Raw genomic sequence first — 18034 nt, forward strand, 5'->3', positions numbered from 1 at the left:
ACCGCTGAAAGGGAGGCCTCCGTGGAAATATAAAAGGGGTGGAAAACGAAAAAGGAGAGCATCCGTGGCCTCTGACTCGTCTTTGCATCCCGGGTTTCTTTGAAAGAAAATACTTGAATGGGACGCAGCGGGGTTGGGCGAGGGACGAGAGGGCAACGGGGAAAAGAAACGGAGAGAAACAAACGAATGGAGCGTAAAGCAGTGTAAGTCGAGGGCAAATTAAAGAGGAACTCGCGAGGAAAGAAGCGCGGAAAAGCGAGGAGCACGGATCGAGGGGGCGAGGCGTGCCGCTCTGGCCCTGCAGTCATTAAAAACGTGGCTCGTCGTTCTGGCCATTAGAATGACAAATGACGTCGTTGACGGTGCCAAATTAGTACGATGAAAGGACGACAGCCACTGCTAGAGCCTGCCTTGACGCGAGCTGTACGCGGCTACATCAGTCTGCTTGTAAAATCTTCGCCCAGACCCTTTACGCGAGCGGTTCTCGCGAATAAAATATTGGCCCGCTCTTCGTGGTTATTGCCTCAGCTTTATTATCGTCGTTCTCTCGCCATTGCAATCTTCGCGGACCTAAAATTCCGGCCATTAACGCTCTCGACGCTGGTGCGTCGATCACCGACGCTCCCCCAACCCTTACGGGGGTAGTTCTTAACCGGAGCTTTGTTTTTAAGCTTCTGATTTCTTCTCAGAGATTGAAATTTAGTGAAACGATGCGTGATTCTTTTTAATAGTTAAGATCTTTCGATGGTCCAGTTGTCGTTATTTTTCGTCAGTTTGTAAATATTTAAACAGCGAAATAAGTTTTTATTCCCGGCGTAACGAATGCAACGTTGTGAATTTTTCAGACAACAATTTTGTTGGCTTTTTCTTCTATTCAGGATAACGAACATTGACTAGAATATACTCGTGGCAATAATGAAACGTTTGACCATATCTGACCCGGAATTCATCCATTAACGTTAAGCAGCGTTTATGGAATCTCTATCGATCCCGTATTAAACTGGCAGTAGGATTATGATGGTATTACCTGGTAATTAGCTTCCGATGAATCCGTGCTCCTCCGGCTGTTTCTTGCTCGATTTGCGTCCAAATTATCGATCTTCGTGAAATCAATTTTGATAATACGCGTAACCAGGCGTACCTGTTTCCCGTGAATAATTTCCCGACGCGGTCCCTCGTCTAAATATATCCGAGCGCGTTCACCGATATATCATTATTGTTGCTCAAAGCTGTTTGCTCCGAAGCATGATTGGCACGTTGCTCTACTATTAATATTTTCAGCGTCAGTGAGCATTGATCTTAAAATATCCGATCTAGACTATTCGCCCGAGAAAATTGCATCGTTAAGCGATGTTAAATATCGGTGTTTTCCTTTCATCGGGATCTCAGGAAATCAACGAGATACAGTTATTATTAAATGTCCGGTTCGATCATTTTTATTCGCCAGAAACGTTCCATGCGTCGAGGGATCGATAAACAACGTGTAAAAAGTTTAAATTAACTCGTGACCGGACGAATTACATCGCGGAAAACGCGAACGCAAGGACGAAAAAGGATCGGTGGGGGTCAAGGATGAAACGAATCGTCGCCGGGGCTCCATGGGAATTTATAGACTCGATTTTTCGCTTCGCTAAAAGTTTTATTTCGTCCATCCAAGGACAGATAGTCTGGTCTGTGTTCGTGTATGCATGGAAGAGTGTTCTGTACGCGTGTCACATTTGCGTGTATTTCGTGGTGTGTGCACGTTATGCACCTCGTTACTCGTAGAGTTCCCCTACGGGTCGCAATTAGTACAATATAATATGTATAGTTTTATTTTCGTCTATCTCGTTAGCATACAAAAGGATACAGGCACACAAATATCAAATATGCATCCGGTACTCGTTATGCTATTGATCAATATAATTACACTCACAGTGGTATCTTTTTCATTTTACACTCTTCATTCTCCCCATCTCTATCGTTCTATGCTTTACCATTCTCTCTCGCTTTTAGTTTCGTTTTACGCTATATGATACAATTATATACAAAAATGGTCGCTCCCGTGCGTCGACGGGCGTATTTATAATACGTTTACACATATACGTATAAATTACAATCGCTATATACATTGAGAAATAATGCGGCGCGCGTTAATAGCATCGGGGGTGGTGAGAACGCTTTTCTAACCGTCGACCCTATTAAACCTATGATATTAACCGTTGTCGTTGTTTCCGTCATCGTGCCTGCTCACCAACTTCTATTCTATTCCTCGCGTGCACGTGCTGCAGCACGTAAGCGTCTAGCGTCGTGCATGTTTATACGATCGATGCCCGGTGCACCACTGGTCAGAGACGGGCAAACTTTTTGTCCGCATACAAATCTCGAACAACGAATAACAACTACGATTACAAATATATTACAACGAACGAATAGAAATTTAACTCCACCGCCGCATAAACCTCGCAAACAAGTCGCTGGATGTTTGCTTTATTCGTTATTTATTGTTCGAGCGAAACTTTTGCGCGTCTCTGTCACCGAGCACCACGGATCAACGCGACAACCTTTCGCCGCGGTGCTCATACATTTTTTATTCGGCCACTATTTGACGAACCGGTGTAATCCAAACAAAACTACGATCGGGTTGACTTTGCGCCGAGTGTGTACCAAGATCGACGCTGTGTCAGTCAACGTGTAAGCGGCTTTCGCGTTAAATTGGGGGTGAAAGCGTCGACGTAACAGACTTCGAATTCTACCGTGTAATCTAACTGTTTCGATTTCGCTCGAAATTCCCCTAATTTCATTTCCAAACCGAATTTAGCGGCGGTGCGTTTTTTCCCTCCCGTTGTCAAATTTGTTTTCACAACTATCGGTGCCAATTTCCTTTGTTTTCTCTCTCCACTGTTACATATGTATAAGCGCGCGATGGACAGTTCGATCACTCGACAAAATTAGAGTTTCCGAATTTAATTTAGCAGCAATGTTTTGTCCCCGATGTCAAATCTCTTCGCCAAATGCCAATTCCTACTTTTTTTTTCACCGTTACAAAATCTATTAATGCTTGTTCGTATATTTTAATTTCGCGCAATTTAATGACCTCTTTATTCAAACGAGTATTCGATGAAAGAATTATAGTTCATCGATTTTTAAACGTGAGTATTATCGAAACAAAACTTTATGCCAGAAGAGTGCTTTTCCCCATAAAAGAAGCAAACATAAAGCGCTGAAACGTGTGTCTCGGCGTGGAAAGAGATTGTCTCGCGGAATGGTATAAAGTATCATACATTTAAAACAAATAGAATGGAAGTTAGTAGCAATTGCGACCTTATTTATCGAACGACCCACACCCTCCCCATAGGTGGTGCAATCGCTTCGTTCTTAATCCTCTTACCTTCCAGCCATTTTCGACCGCGTTTGTGGAAATCGTTCGATGCATTTCGCGAGGCAAATATAGACTTTCGTTTGAAACCTCGTTCGGTTCTCAAGAAGACACACACAAAAAGACAAGAAAAAAACAAAACGTGGATTATTCATATACGTTTTCAGAACTCTTAATAGCATACCACTACATTTTTTAAAAATTATTACTGTATTACACATTGTTTACCAGTCGTATAATCAATAGGAATTGCTGAAACTTCATTGGGTGTATAAAGTCAAAGTTAATTTAAAAATAAACATAGAAGATAGCAAAAATTATAGTAGGTGATGTGATCATTATGTAGAGGGTGAAATGCCCTTTAAAATGAGCGTTTGTGAGAGTCGATAGCTTTATTAGTTCCGGAGATATGAGGATTTTAGTTTCAAGTCGATGCGGTGGCTAGTTTCGGAGATACGAGCATCTGAAGTTTGTTTACGTTTTTGTTGCGTTCGCGCGAGTTCATTCATCCCCCGCGCGCGTAGATAGTAGACAGTGCGTAGTAAATTCTTGGAAATACTACGCCGCCACTAGGTCACTCGGCCACGAGTCACGTACGAAACAGAGAGGCCCAGCGCGACGCGTCAGACGGAGACAGAGATAGTCAAATTAAGAAAAATACCCTTTTACATAACTTACGATATCTCGAAAACGGAAAGTCGGATCGACAAAAACCAAAAACCACTTTAAAGGGGAAGCCTTGCCGCTTCTAACAATGGCTCAATAATTAATAAAACACTAGTGGTTTTGGAACTGCACGCGTTTAAAGTTTTAGTATTTTTAATACATGTTCATAGCCTTTCCTAAGGCGGAGAGCGGAATTTTAAAAATTACCTTTTACATAAATTACGATATCTCGAAAACGGAAAGTCGGATCGACAAAAACCAAAAACCACTTTAAAGGGGAGGCCTTGCCGCTTCTAACAATGGCTCAATAATTAATAAAATACTAGTGGTTTCGGAACTGCACGCGTCTAAACTTTTAGTATATTTAATACGCGTTAAACTGAAGATTCTCTCCTTTCATCTTTCCTATACAATTTCCTATTCACATTGGAACCTAACCAGAACATTCGACACCAGCTAACGTATGGCACAAAACGAATATTTCCGAAAACAGTTAGGATCGATGGGATCTGTCAAGTCGCGGCTATAAACAACTAATTAGAAGCAAAAAGGAATTACGCCGTGTGTACTCCACGGTTGTCCGCGTTGTAACCACTGCTTGGACATTTCCAACCTGACCCGCGTTTCGTTCCGTTGTCGGGATCTCCTAGACCGGTGCTCGACCAATCCGGACGATCCATAAATTCAAGTTCGTCCCGACGCTCGAGCGTGCTCGCGCAATCAACGCGCAGAGTTGCATCAAATTTTTCTCGATGATCCTCGCGTAGGCGATCGTGTGCGTGGCTCGCACGAGCGCATAATGCAGCCCGGGGGCCCGGTCGATCAAACAGCGTTTCCATTCGTCTCCTTTTTTATTTGTTTTTTTATTTTTTTTATTTTTTTTTGTTACTCTCGGTCTCGCGTGTACGCGCACGCACTCGTACGTCGTCGTCGAATAAAAGATGGGCCAGTTTTCTCCGCCGCTATCGGCGAGCTTCTTCCCGCATTTCTCATGTCGGATTGAAAAAGGGTTGTAACGGGTGATTTATACCCGTGAGTTCCCTTCAGCCCCGCGTTTTCTGTATCGTGCGTACCGATGCGGAACCGATCGTGTCGTATCTCGCCGATATCGGTGGACCGTGTTCGCGTATCTTCGGCGTATCGAGACCGACGTCGCGGCAGGAATAAAAATTACGTGGCTCATAAAGGGCGCGCCAGGAAACAGAAGCTGCCGGGGAATGGTAATCGTTGACGTCGCGTCTGCAGCATCCACGAGGCAAAAAGAGAGAAAAAGATCGCCAGACTCGTCTCTCGATTTATTTCGATCGGAGTTGATCAAATTTTTATAAACACCGAGTTTTTTTTGGTTTTAGGGACAATTTATGATTCTCTTCGGAGATAGAAAACTATGTACTAGCTGAAAACAGATAGAATATAGTATATAATAGTGTATACTTTGATCAACGAATTGCGGCGGAGCGAAAATTTGAACAGTTTCTGCGCAGTGCCCTAGCGCGTTCAATGTGCCCCTGTCAGCTGTCAGAACTTCGTCCCGTAGCAGTGGTTGGATATTAAAATTTGATAAATTTCGAACAGGAACTGGAAAATGTTGAAACTGCGCACGGTGGTATTATCCTGAACTGTAATGGCGTGTCTGGATAGTTTAAACGAGCGAATAATTTCGTGGCAGAACAGTTCCATCGAAGACGATAGTTGGTTCATCGATCAAATACGCATGATTTTATATTTTACTGTCACTACCGCGAAAGGTCTTCAAATAATCATAGTGGACAGGTGGTACGTACGACGAAATATCCCCTCGTGTCATACTTTATTGATGTCGCGAGTCTAGACGCATAATAACACCCGTGTTCACGGACTTACACCATTTTAATAATTAATGCTATTCACATTCTACTTGAATTTCATTCGACCGGAAAGGAAACTTTGCCTCGTTGACGCTACAACTTGTTTAAACGGAATCGACTCTTAAAATCTGGTTGTAAAAATCTTCTGTACGCAGAGTCGTTTGCATTTCGTAAATTGTTTCGGTAGTCGTTTTAGAATTGCGAGACGTTCGAACCGGAAATCGCGATGGCGTCGGGGGCGCAGAATTTAGTGGAACGCGCGGAATAAGCCCGAAGTCGGGTCGCAAGAACGGTTTAGAACGGGCGTGCGATATCGCCGCGATCTCGGTGCACACTCGGCACCGATGTCATTGACATGTCGGTAGCCATGCAGCCTCGCTGCACAAAGGAACCATAAAGTATCCAAAGAAGTATGCTGTGAGCAGGCACGAAAGTACCTTCCTTCGTCATCTTTATCTACCTCTCCGCCGGAGAGGAGCATAGTCTTAACGATCCTCTTTCCTTTCTTTCTTTATTATTATTTTTTTTTCGTTTTTTTCTTATTACGATCCACCCCCTCGATTCTCTCGCACCCCTGCCCGTTATTGATTCAATTCTTCCTTAACGTATAGTCTGCGCGTGTACGTCGCTCCCTGCCGCCTCTGTACGCTTAAGATAAATTGACGATTATTGCCAGGAGCGAACTGCCTAGGTACTGGAAGTGCAGGAAGTTCAAGGTACTTAATGCTCGGTGCCCGGTGTTATTGCAGAAGTTCGGTGAAAAATTGCGGCGCGCGATAAGGATCACCCTGCTTTCTCTGTTCGCGCTCGCGTAAAGGCTGTCATCGGTGGCGCGAGACCCGAACGACTCCGAGTATAGTCGGATTCAAGTGAATTCGCCGCCTCGAGGCCACCTTCCCACACTTTGCGACGATTTTCGTGCTAGCTTAACCCATCAGTAGGTATATTGCTTCTTCAGTCTATTTTACGTGGCGTTTTGTAAATTTTTGCGCGGAGGAAATTTAGTTTTCAGAATAGGGTTAAATATTGCAGCGATCTATAAAAGGAAAATACACTGTGAACGTCGTAAGGGAAATATAAATTGCTCGAACGTCGTGGAAAGAAATATTGGAACGGTGGGGGTAACCTGTCGGTGTCCTTGAGCGGCAAATTAATTTCGTCCCGTCTGTAGGAACATAGGAGTCGACCATCGAGAGTCTCTCCGTGAAACGGCGAAGAACCTCGAAGCGACCGTTCTCTTATCAGTCCGCCGCTGAATTATTTACGATAGTCGCTTGTACGTGATATTTCTCTGCCTTCGTTCGCGGCACCTCCTCTCTGTCTTTCGAAAATGAATAAAACCGCGAAAGGAAGAAAAGTAAACGACGATTATTATTGCGACGAAGTTATTTGCTCAGTGCCCCCCAACTTAAGGCGCTTGAAAGGTGTGTGTGAGAGTGTGTGTACGTGTCACGAGGTCCCTAACGGTTATATTTACACTCGAAGCACTCGAAGCTGTCACTCTTACGGTTTACTTTAACATTCTACGTGGCGACGATATCGACGATTAAACACTAAATATACATAGTTAAGTTCCGGATCGTTGTAGATGCTACGCGTGGTTTCCTCCGTTCGCCGAGGAACGAGTACCGCGGGTCACGCGTGGGAGTGTTCTCAGGACGCAAAATTAAATCGTACAAGATGGACTCTGAACAGAATCGTGGCGAATTTTATTCGCGAACGGCGAGTAACAATTTTGTTCCGTTTACGTTTCGTTCGTAAATTACAAAGCGTGGGCCACGGGCAAAAGTTGGTTCGTCGATTCGTTGTTCGCGAATAGAATTCCATTGTTCGAGCGTCGAGAAAAAATACAAGGAACGTTCGCGAGAAAAAAGTTGAACGAAAAAGCATCGCGTGGTCCCCACCCTCACCGAGATTTTTCGACGCCGCTCGTACCCGTTCGCTCGTCGCTGTCGAGCTGGTTCCGTTCCTCCCGTTCGCATTATTTTATTATTATTAATTTCCTTAATATATCACAATGTGGTCGGTTTTCCTTCTTCGCGCCGTACACGATTATTTACTTACTCCCCGCAACTTTGCTCGCTTTTACGTACACAAGTATTAATTATTGTTGTCTCATCCCTGTATTGTCGATTCCTTACGTCGGTTAAATCTCTCGATTTTCCTCGTTGCATGAAGGCGATGTCGGTAAGTGATAGAGAAATAAAGTCGGGCTTATACAATATATCGTTATCATATGCTTAAAATCCGCCGATAATACGTCTTACCTTTTGTATATATATCTATTTATATATATATATATTTCTTCTCGTATATATCGCATATATACGCGTGTATGTATATATGTATATAAATTAAAGATTCGTTAAGGGCGCTTATATGCTGCAATAATAAATAATACGACGAATGTGTGCGCGCGCGTGCGTGCGCACGGTTGCACAGTCGGGATACTCAATTATTTACTTGACGTCAGTCTTGTGTGAGGCTGGATCGAAGCTCGCTAACGTTCTCGTTTTGTCCCGCAAATCTTCCGAACCCCACTTTTTAACCCCTGGAACGCTCGATACTGGCGCGTCGATCACCGAACGTCACTTCCTTTTCTTTTCAACGCCGACTCCAGCTACGACGATAGGCTGAACGTTCGTTCGAACACACCACCGAGCTCGAAACATCCGCCGATCGCGTCCGAGACGTCAATTAACAGCAATTAGGGTCAACGTATCAGTAATCGACGATGATCCAGCGATCGACGTTTCACGCAGTTTTCATCGAACATTAAACTTGGAGTTCTTGAGACGACAGGTATCGATCCGCTCTTAGGACCAACGAAGAGTTTCTTTATTCATAATCTTATAATTATTTCGTTTCGTTCCACCAACTCGGTAATTAGAAACAGAATTTTCTCAGAAAATATTTGGGATCGTTAGAATGTATCGTTTGTTCGTTAATTTATTAATTTAACTTGCTACGGTATCAAGTTGTCAGAACGAACGCGAATAGGAAAATTCGGAGCGGAAAGGGTTAAGCTTCGAAGTTAGTTCGCCCCTTTGAAAGATTTTAGCCGCCGAATATTTAGTCTAGTTTGCTATTCGCTCGAGTCTCGGTTGCATGAAATTTATTGCTTCTTTTGCGAGAAAAATTATTTTTTACTTGTACCACTGAAAAATTCTTCTGAACTAAAAAACCATGCACGACACTTAGAAGATATGGTATTTATTGCTATGAAAATTGTATCGTCTCTCTGAACTTAATATCTTCGTAAGAAAACATAGCGCTTGAGTCTTGTAAAATTAGATTATTATTGCTTCCTTGAATAAATTCTTAAAACGTTGTACGAGCAAGTTAAAAAGAAACATTGAGCCTAGTGATCATATTGCTTCGTCTTGTTACTGAGAAAAATTTATACGGCCGTGAATTGATTAATGCTCCAACTTAATAACAAATGGTTGCACCTGTAAGGATTTTAGATACCCCAATAAGTAAACATCATACGTAATTACTTTTTAGGTACTCTTGCTTGATGTGTTGAAGTAACGAAAAAACGAAAACGGTGACTCGCTGTTTGTCACTGTCAAAAACTGGTTCGTTTATACGTCAGTAATCCCCGGTACGTATCATTTCGACAAAGTATAGATCATTCGTCGAACCATGTTTTACAACTTTTCTCGTTAACTTTCTACGCCAACTAATTTGTAAATTCAATAGTAACTAATGGCAGTAATTAAACATGTGTTCGAGAAACGTTGAAACATCCAAGGTGAACGATTTCTTTTATAATTTCAAAGTTTCCGAGCACGATATAGTCTTATATTTTCCTTAACGTGTCGATTACTCGTACAAGTTTATACTAATTAACATGTCGATTACTGGTACAAGTTTATCCTAATTAACGCGCGCGATCCGGTCGAACGGCCGGATAAACATCTTATTAAAAAAAGCAGCTTCGGTTTGTTTCTTTCGTTTCGTTTTATCGTTCGCCTCATTCGGATCGATAGCGAGCTCGATCCGGTTGCACATGCGCGCCGAACAGACGAAACCATTAAACCCGCGGACTGCTTCTGGAAATTCGCGTACGGTTCGCCGCAGACACGGTCAAAATTTCATTCGAATAAAAAACGACGAATAAAAACAACGCCCGGCAACGTTCGCTCGAACGAAGTTAAAGTTTCGCTCGTTCGACGCGAAATATACCATTCTATGATTCATGGAGCATAATTCCGTTCGAACAACGAACGATCGACAAAATCAACGTATCGCAATTTATTCGTAACGTTTATTCAAACGAGATTTCTGCTCGTCCACGCAACGAATAATAATACTATTCTTCGTTCGAGCTCTATCCGAACGAGAATTTTGCTCGTCGTTCGGCGCACGCGATTTCCTTATTGTGTGTTATTCCCCGCGAGAGGGGGGAGGGAACGCGGAAACGCGACGAATCGCGAATGACAATTCCTTCGCGGAACTCCGGCACTAACGAAGCCGCGATTCGCTTTTTGTCGACGCGGTTACGCGGCGCGGAAGAAACGTTGCAGCGAATGGAAAAACACGCGAGCCCTTTACGAGTGTCTGCGCGTGTGTCTGTGTGTCTGTGTATATGGGTGCGCGGTATCAACGAAAAATATGACTCTTTTTTTAGGCGTATCCTCCGGGGTGGGGCTCGAGAAGCCTGTAACTCACCCGTAGCTTGGAATTTAAGAGAGAGTTGAAATAACTTTTTCACGTATCTCGCGGGGGAAAAAGCTGCGAAAGATGTGCTGGGCGTTCGCGTTATTACCATGTAGTGTTTTTCTGGTAAATGAAGACTGCGAGTCGACAGGAAACTAAAAGCTTTACGATGCTTTCTCGTAACGCGCGACGACTTTAATCCATTCGATATTTATTACAAACTTTTAGCTGGAATAGTTACATTTTTAACGTGGAATTCTTCTCGACAATCTTTTTTCATTTTAGTCTCATTGACAAATACAAACACCCAGCACTTTGCAGGAGAAAATGTATATTAAATATGAATCTCGGGGAATTCTTTCAAGTTTCAAAGTAATTTTATAAAATCTTGGAGTCGTGTATAAAAATCCGGGTGAATTACTTACGTCTCGAGAGATTGCTTGTAACGTTGGTTCTCGTAGCGGTGCACACCCAGTACTCGGTAAAACTGGCAGAAAATAGTAACGGTGGTGAAGACCACCGGTCGAAGAGTCGATTTCAGGGATCGTCGTTGCATCCGCGAGCGGGTTCGCGGACCGAATTTCCAGAAGCGTCGTCGCCGCTATCGCGCGCTGTCGTTAAACTGATATGCCAATTGTAGTTACAACTCCGGTTACGCCGTTCACCTACCTACGGGAAGTAGGTTAAGTCCTCTCGAGCACGATACTCGAGGTACACACCTACAGTGGGGTATAGTATTCTCGGAAAGTGCGCCAATGGCAGTGCTCGTCGAGAAGTATCACGATGAAATCGACTGCGTCTAAGCACCGTTGGTTATACCGACTCGCGTTCGATCTAATTGGGTGTTCCGACATTTCGAAGCAGAGAACGACGCAAGCTTTCCGGCTTGCTGCAGTCGATTCGATCTCTCGGTCTCGTCTTCGTCTTCTTCCTCGTCCTCGTCTTCCTTCTTCTTCGCGTTGACGTTAACAGCGCGTACAATTTCTCGCTAGATCTTCAGCATCCATAGTTTCTCGAGCGCGTACGGCAGAACGCCGAGCTTCGTTCCGTGCTATTCACTACGGGTCGATGATTTGAACTTGGTTATGTACAAATTGAAATCGTGACTCGATACGGAGGCTAAGGTCTCTCCGCAGTCTGATAGAATGGGAGTAGAAACGCATGATGATCTACGGAAGGACCCATGGATGCTGAAGGGTTGGATCAACCGTGTGATCTCTCTACGTCGCGTACGATGTTCTGTCGTACCTTTGATCCAACGGCGTGCCGCGTGCACTATGCAGTCTCCAGAGATCCTTACGCGTATCTGTGCAACGAGTGCTCGCGACGTTTGCTTCCTCTGCGCTCGCGCTCGTAAACTGGTTCCGGGCTCGGCGGATTCGAGTACGTCAGATTGCTGGAGCCTCGCGGGGGTGGCGCGCTCATCGGGGGCGGCGGCGGAGGGAAAAAGCTCTGCAAGCACGCCTAATACCAACGATTTTGTTAATTACGAAGCGGCAAATGTCAAGCTCTTTCGAAATACTTCTGTCATTTAACTCTTTCACCTTAATTTTTCTTATAAACTACACGTTGTGTAACAAAATGTTTAGAACCAAAATTGTTTGATATAAAGAGGAGCATACACTTAATTTTTGACTGTTTTCGTTCTTTATCAAAATATGAAGAACACCGTGAGTTTTTTAATCATAAAAACATTTAATCCTGCCATTCGAAAGTCTATTGAATGCAGAATAAAAAATTATTCTCGACGAGAAATTAAGAGTAACGTTGCGACACGTTTTTTTGTTACTTGGAGAAAAAGAACTCACCTTTGCGCTACCCCTTGATGAAGACTTGGAGAATACGCTGTCCTGGTCGCTGCTTACACTAGGCACGGGCATCGGTACTGCGTAATCGTAAGTGGCGTCTGCGAACAGAGTGATTTCCCCATATTCTACTTATCTCCACTTCAAACTTAAACCTGCGATGGTACGAAACTCTTCGAACGAAAATTAAATATATTCACCGGGTTTAAAAAGTACGAAACGCGTGGAACTCATTCCCGGTAAGCGATCGACGACTCTCGCGAGATCGTGGCACATTATTCTCGACTAACTTGGAGTTTCAAGGTAACCGAGGTAACTTTTTCTCTTCGCGGTTCGTTTTCGTGGCACAACTATTTAAAGACTCCGACGCTGGAAGTCAAACACCTCGAGGGTTCGCGTGAACCGTCGTAGGGGGTTCGAGCAATCGATCACACTCACCAGACTGTTCGACGTTGTCGTGAAGGTCCTTGTTGTCTATAACCACGGTACTGTATCCGTAATAAGCGGCATGAGGCGGTTCCCGGTACTTGCTCTCGTGGAAGGGTTCCTGGTACTCGTCTAGCCGGACGTCGCCCAGCAGACGATCGTTCAGATCGCGCGGCAGGGTCGTCAGCTTGGTTCCGGTGTACCTATCGTCGAGTTCCTCGACACCGTACGTCATCAACGACGGGTCTTTCTCCGTGGTGCCGCACGCGGATTCCGGCGACAGGTGTTGATGATTGCCCGAGGGAATCGCGCTCTTCGCGCCCAACGGGCTGGCGAAGTTCTTTCGTTGTCTGTGCCTCGAGAAGATCAGGAAGAACGCGATTGCTAACAAGAGGATCACCGCGGTCAGGACACCGATGGTCACGGCCATGTAAGTCGGATCGTCCTGCTTGGCCACCGGCACTTCCGCCTGGAGAGGATTGTCACGCGCCGAGATTGAATCCCGCAATCTGGGCGCCTCGGTCGTGGGTGGCGATTCCGGCGTGAAGTTACCGTGAGCGACGTCTGTAACAGGCAATCGACGTTTCTATCATCATCTAGAGAAATTTATTTTTGTTTCTCCTTTTCTTATTTATATCGGTAGCATAGTTGTATTCTCAAAACGATTCCAATTAACCCTTTGCACTCGCACTAATTCAAACACACTTTCTTACGAAATATATAGTAAAGATCCAAGTAAACGTATCATTTTTTTAGACTTTCCGCTTATATATTTTGTCCTATATAAACACTTTAAAACAATAATATCGTTGTGTTCCCTTAGAAGGGGAATTCTTTGCTGGATGTCCTTTCAGAGGGGACAGCCGAGTGCAAAGGGTTAATATACCAAGTTTCCACATGTTTGAATCGCGTGAATATTTGGTGAATTTTGAAACCGCTGTCTTAGTAAGTGGATGACACTCACCGGAGTCGAAGGTGACCTCGCTGATCATGATCCACCGGGAGGCGAAGCTCAGCTTTAGCTTCACGAACTTGCCGATCCGATGGTGCAGCTTGATCGAGATGTTCCTCGAGTGCTCGAAGATCCTGTCCTCCATGTACGAGTACACGATCGGGTCGCCGGTGTAGTACCGGCCACCGACGCTGAACATTATGCTCGCTTCAGAGAACACCTGTTGGCAGAAAAGAGACACTTGTTTCTCTTGTTCTACGCGTCGCTACACGTTTGAAATATCTCCTACGATCGCGTGATTGTCCGGTGATCGGCTACTCGGTACAATGGAGACTGAGAATATTTTCACGCGTACACATTATCCGGCACCCGGTTATCCGAACAACCATAACAGAAGGTGGACAAATTTTCCGGCGAAATTAACAAATTTCAAATCATTCTGGAAAAAATTATTTTTAGTTGCAGGGATCAATTACAATCATTTTCGGTGAATGCATATACCCCCGAAATCCTACCCACTTTCGAGAAAAAAATTCTTTACCGCAAATATAATGTGTGGCTAGAAATCTATGATTATATTCCTCGTTTTCATCACTTCATATGTAGATGTAGTCCAATTATGCGGCATATAACTATGAGGAGTTGTATGTTGTACACAAAGTGCCTATTAGTAACGTCGGAATGCTACGCGAAAGACTTGTGCAAGGCTCCCATGAAATTCGAACAATTCCTGGGCAAATGGAAAGGGTAAGACAGTCAATGGTAAAACGTCTCCAGGTCTGGGTTCAGATGTAAGGAGCTCATTTCGAACATTTGTTGTGAAGGTGAGCAAATACGTTAAAGAATAGCAAATGTGTTAAAAAAGAAACTCGCCATAACTCGAAAACAAGAACGAATAGTGCATATATTTATATAAACCTTTATTTATTGTTTTCATATGAAGAATCTAGTTCTAAAATGAGTCCTACATGCTACGGGGCACCCTGTGTAATAAAACGATTATTTTTTTAAGGAATTTTAAACACCGTTGTCTTGAAATGCCCTGTAGAAGAGCGCCCAACGTGAGCGGAAAGTCGCGTACACTCCTCCAGCAGATAAGCATGTAATGGACGGTGCTCGTAGACAAGGGTGAGCTATAGGATGGCATTAGTCGCGAGTTTTCTGACCCGCGTATTCGCACGACTTTTCGCGTTTACGCAATTGACAAATGGTAGAAATTATTTTGCACTCTGGGAGTTACATCCTGAACGCGGTACGCTCGGGCCGTGTACTCTTAAAACACGCCGCAGCAGAAGGATACGTGGAACGTGGCACGGGAAAGGTTATTTCAGACAGTAAAATTAAGCTTCTCATTGTGTACACTAAACATGATATAGCGGCTAATATTCAACATTAATTATATGTATAAATCAGCATCTTACGGCCGGGGCGCTTAGAGCTCATGGGAGCCGCGGCGTTCCGTCGCGGAGCCCAACGCCGGATATTAATATATCTCGCGATTCCTCTTCCACAAATACACACCGGGCTATTTATTACGGATATAACGAGCAACTTTATAGAGGCAACAGTGGGTTGACATCGACGACTTCGATAATTGCTAGCCCTCCCGCGGCTGCGTTTCCAGCAGACGAGAGGCGCGTGGAATGCTAATTCCACTCCAGGAAAGCGTAAGATAGTTGCGCCCGGAGAATGCCAGCCGGAAAGCCGTAGAGGTTGACGCACCGGTGCGATGCGCGCGAGTTAAGGTGGTTAGACGGGAACGGAACGAGCTGGGACAGAGAAGGATAGACGAGAGTACAGAGCGCGGAGGGCTTGGAAACGGAGATTACAAAGCTGAGATTATCTAACTCTCTTAGCCCCGAAGACGAACGCAACGACGACGCGTATGGATTTTCAAGGTAGCACCGTCGAAGCATACTGAAGCTCGTCGACGGCCGACGGCGGTAGTATGAGGAAGCCGAAGAAGACGAAGTGGCGGCCGCGAAGCCGTTTGAGAAGAGGGACCGAGAGAACGAACAAACGAGAGACGAGGAGGGAAAAGCTGGCGATGCTTTGAAGTGCTGTCTTTCAGAAGACGTGTCCTATCCGCGCGAGCGGGCGCTTGTTAATAGAAGGGGACGTTTAGGGGTGGTTGCTACCCACCTACCCCTTTGCTTGCCCTCGTACCTCATCCATAGACTGCCGACTTGCCAGACTGTCGGTATTGTATTTGAATACGTGGCGTATCTGCTCCTTCGGCTCGTTGCTCGCCACCATTGTGCGTAACGGAGAGAGTGAGAGAGAGAGAGAGAGAAAGAACGGCAACGCAGATCGTTTCTCTTGGTTTCGACGTTCTCTTCCCGTCTTCCGCGAATCTTCCTTGCCTCCTCGATCTCACCCTCGAGCCGATGCAGCGCCGGTTTCTGCTGCCCTTGCCTTCGCCGTCTCTTCTCCACCACCCCCCGCCATCTTGCCCGCTCGCGAGCCATACAACCGAGCCCCGAGCTGGGTAATGAGGCGCTCTATTCAAATAAATCTTGATACTGGTAAGGAGAGTGTTTCGAGGCCCATTATATAGAGATTCGCGCATGAAGCGACGTCGCCCCGGAAAACTTCCATTCTACGCCTTTCAGCGAGCGACTTTACGATCCTCCGGATCGCCAGGCGACCGTGGATCGAGACAAAGAGACGAACTTGGAATAACACCTTCCTCGCCGTTTCCATCTTTTAGTTTCTTCGATGGTTCTCTGTCTTCGCTACTTTAACCGTCTCAATTTTTTCCCCCAACAGAATACTTATTTAACTATAATACCGTTAGCGTAGACGTTGTCTATCGATTATACGTGCCGCAACCAAGTTATAAACATTAACTTAAGAGGGGAAACCATTGTGACGGTTGAAAATAAATTTCCAAGAATTTTTTGGTCGTAAAATGATTTCTCATTTCACTTTTCGAATATTCGTTTCAAAATTTCTGCTGGAAATTTCGTCTTCCTCTTCATTATTTTAGTCGCCGAGTTGTATGTCACTTGTTTGTCCGGCGATTGCGTTCCCCGACTTAACGCGGGCGCGGCAGTTAAGTGGTTAATATGTTTGCTGTCAACGTTGAACGGCGCCGCTAAGTAGTAGTGAATCATTCGTATTGTATACCGTAATTCATTTAAAGGGGCAGTCTGGTAATATTAGATTACACAGTTGATGTTTACCATCTACGAAGAAACACTAGCAACACCTTGCGTGTCTCACGTTCACGTTCCCGTTGAATTTTTCTTGATACACGCTTTCGTATAATACGAAAAAATGCGTAACATACAATCCGAATAGAATGTTACGTATCTCTGATATCGAGCACGCTAAACGAAGGTTAAACGAAAGATATTGCCCGGTCACCGGAGAGCAACCCTACCGTTTGGTTAGCCCGCCCCTTCAATTTTCATCTCGCCCTGTAAGGAGCAAGAACAGAATGACGATAAAGTTGGTCGGACCTAACGAAACACCGGTAAAGATTTCATTTCTTAAAAGCTGCTTCGTTCCCCCTCGATTGTTTGTTGTTTCGAGCCCCTTGGGCTGCTCGATTATGGAACACAGACTCGTTGGCCAGGGTAATGAGGGGTTCCATTGAAATAAATCTTGATAGCGGGGCCGGGGCCATTATATAGAAATTCGTGGCCGGAAGCACGCGGGGCCGGAAAATTTTCACAGAACGGCCAACACCCCGCGTCGGTTGGCACCACTACTACCTAAAACCCAGACTGCGACCGCCGACGCCGTTGTTGCCACCCTGTAAAATCGCGCGCCTCGTTTCCTCTTTCTCTTTTCATCCGTTCCAGCCGAACCCAGGGGCTAACCGTTGTTGCGCCTCGTTACCCATCCTACGTCCGACCTTGACTCCGACGTGGAAACTAGATTTCATGGCGTGCACCGCCATCGTTCCGCCCCTACCCCCGGGTTTCTTTCGCCCTCCTCCGTTCGTGGATTAAAGGCTGGCGCGAGATCTTCGCGCACATTTCGCCCGCGACTGTCTGTCTCGCATTTTTTCACTTTGCGTCCGTATTTCTCGCGTCGTTTTTCTCCCTCTCGTCGCCCAGTCTCTTTTTTCCCTTCGCTATCTTTCTTCTTTTTTATCCCACCCCCATATTTTTTCTTTTTTTTTTTTTTTGTATCGTAGCTCTGTTGGCGAGCCACCGCCGCGGGCTCTTCCAATTTCCTCCCTGTCGCGCACCGCGTCTACCCACAATTTTTTCGTGCATTTTCGCGGATATTCGGTGAACGATCATGGAGGAAATTTGAAAATAACGTGGACCGGTGTCGGGGTTCGACGAGATCGCTGCCAAGG

At 45.0% G+C, this 18034-nt stretch overlaps 1 protein-coding gene across 1 annotated transcript in view; it reads right to left on the reverse strand.

The window, feature by feature from the left end:
• Window positions 1-1595: 1595 nt before the first annotated feature.
• The window catches only part of LOC143342554 (discoidin domain-containing receptor 2), a 150124-nt gene continuing 133685 nt past the window's right edge, over window positions 1596-18034 (reverse strand). The window contains exons 6-9 of the mRNA XM_076766573.1: window positions 13732-13939; window positions 12780-13331; window positions 12345-12442; window positions 1596-12000 (exon numbers count right to left, since the gene is read on the reverse strand). Coding sequence (XP_076622688.1) covers window positions 11833-12000; window positions 12345-12442; window positions 12780-13331; window positions 13732-13939 — 1026 coding nt within the window. The 3' untranslated portion in view covers window positions 1596-11832. The remainder of the gene's footprint in view (window positions 12001-12344; window positions 12443-12779; window positions 13332-13731; window positions 13940-18034) is intronic.

This window comes from Colletes latitarsis, chromosome 6 (genome assembly GCF_051014445.1).
Source record: "Colletes latitarsis isolate SP2378_abdomen chromosome 6, iyColLati1, whole genome shotgun sequence".
NCBI classification, from domain to species: domain Eukaryota; kingdom Metazoa; phylum Arthropoda; class Insecta; order Hymenoptera; family Colletidae; genus Colletes; species Colletes latitarsis.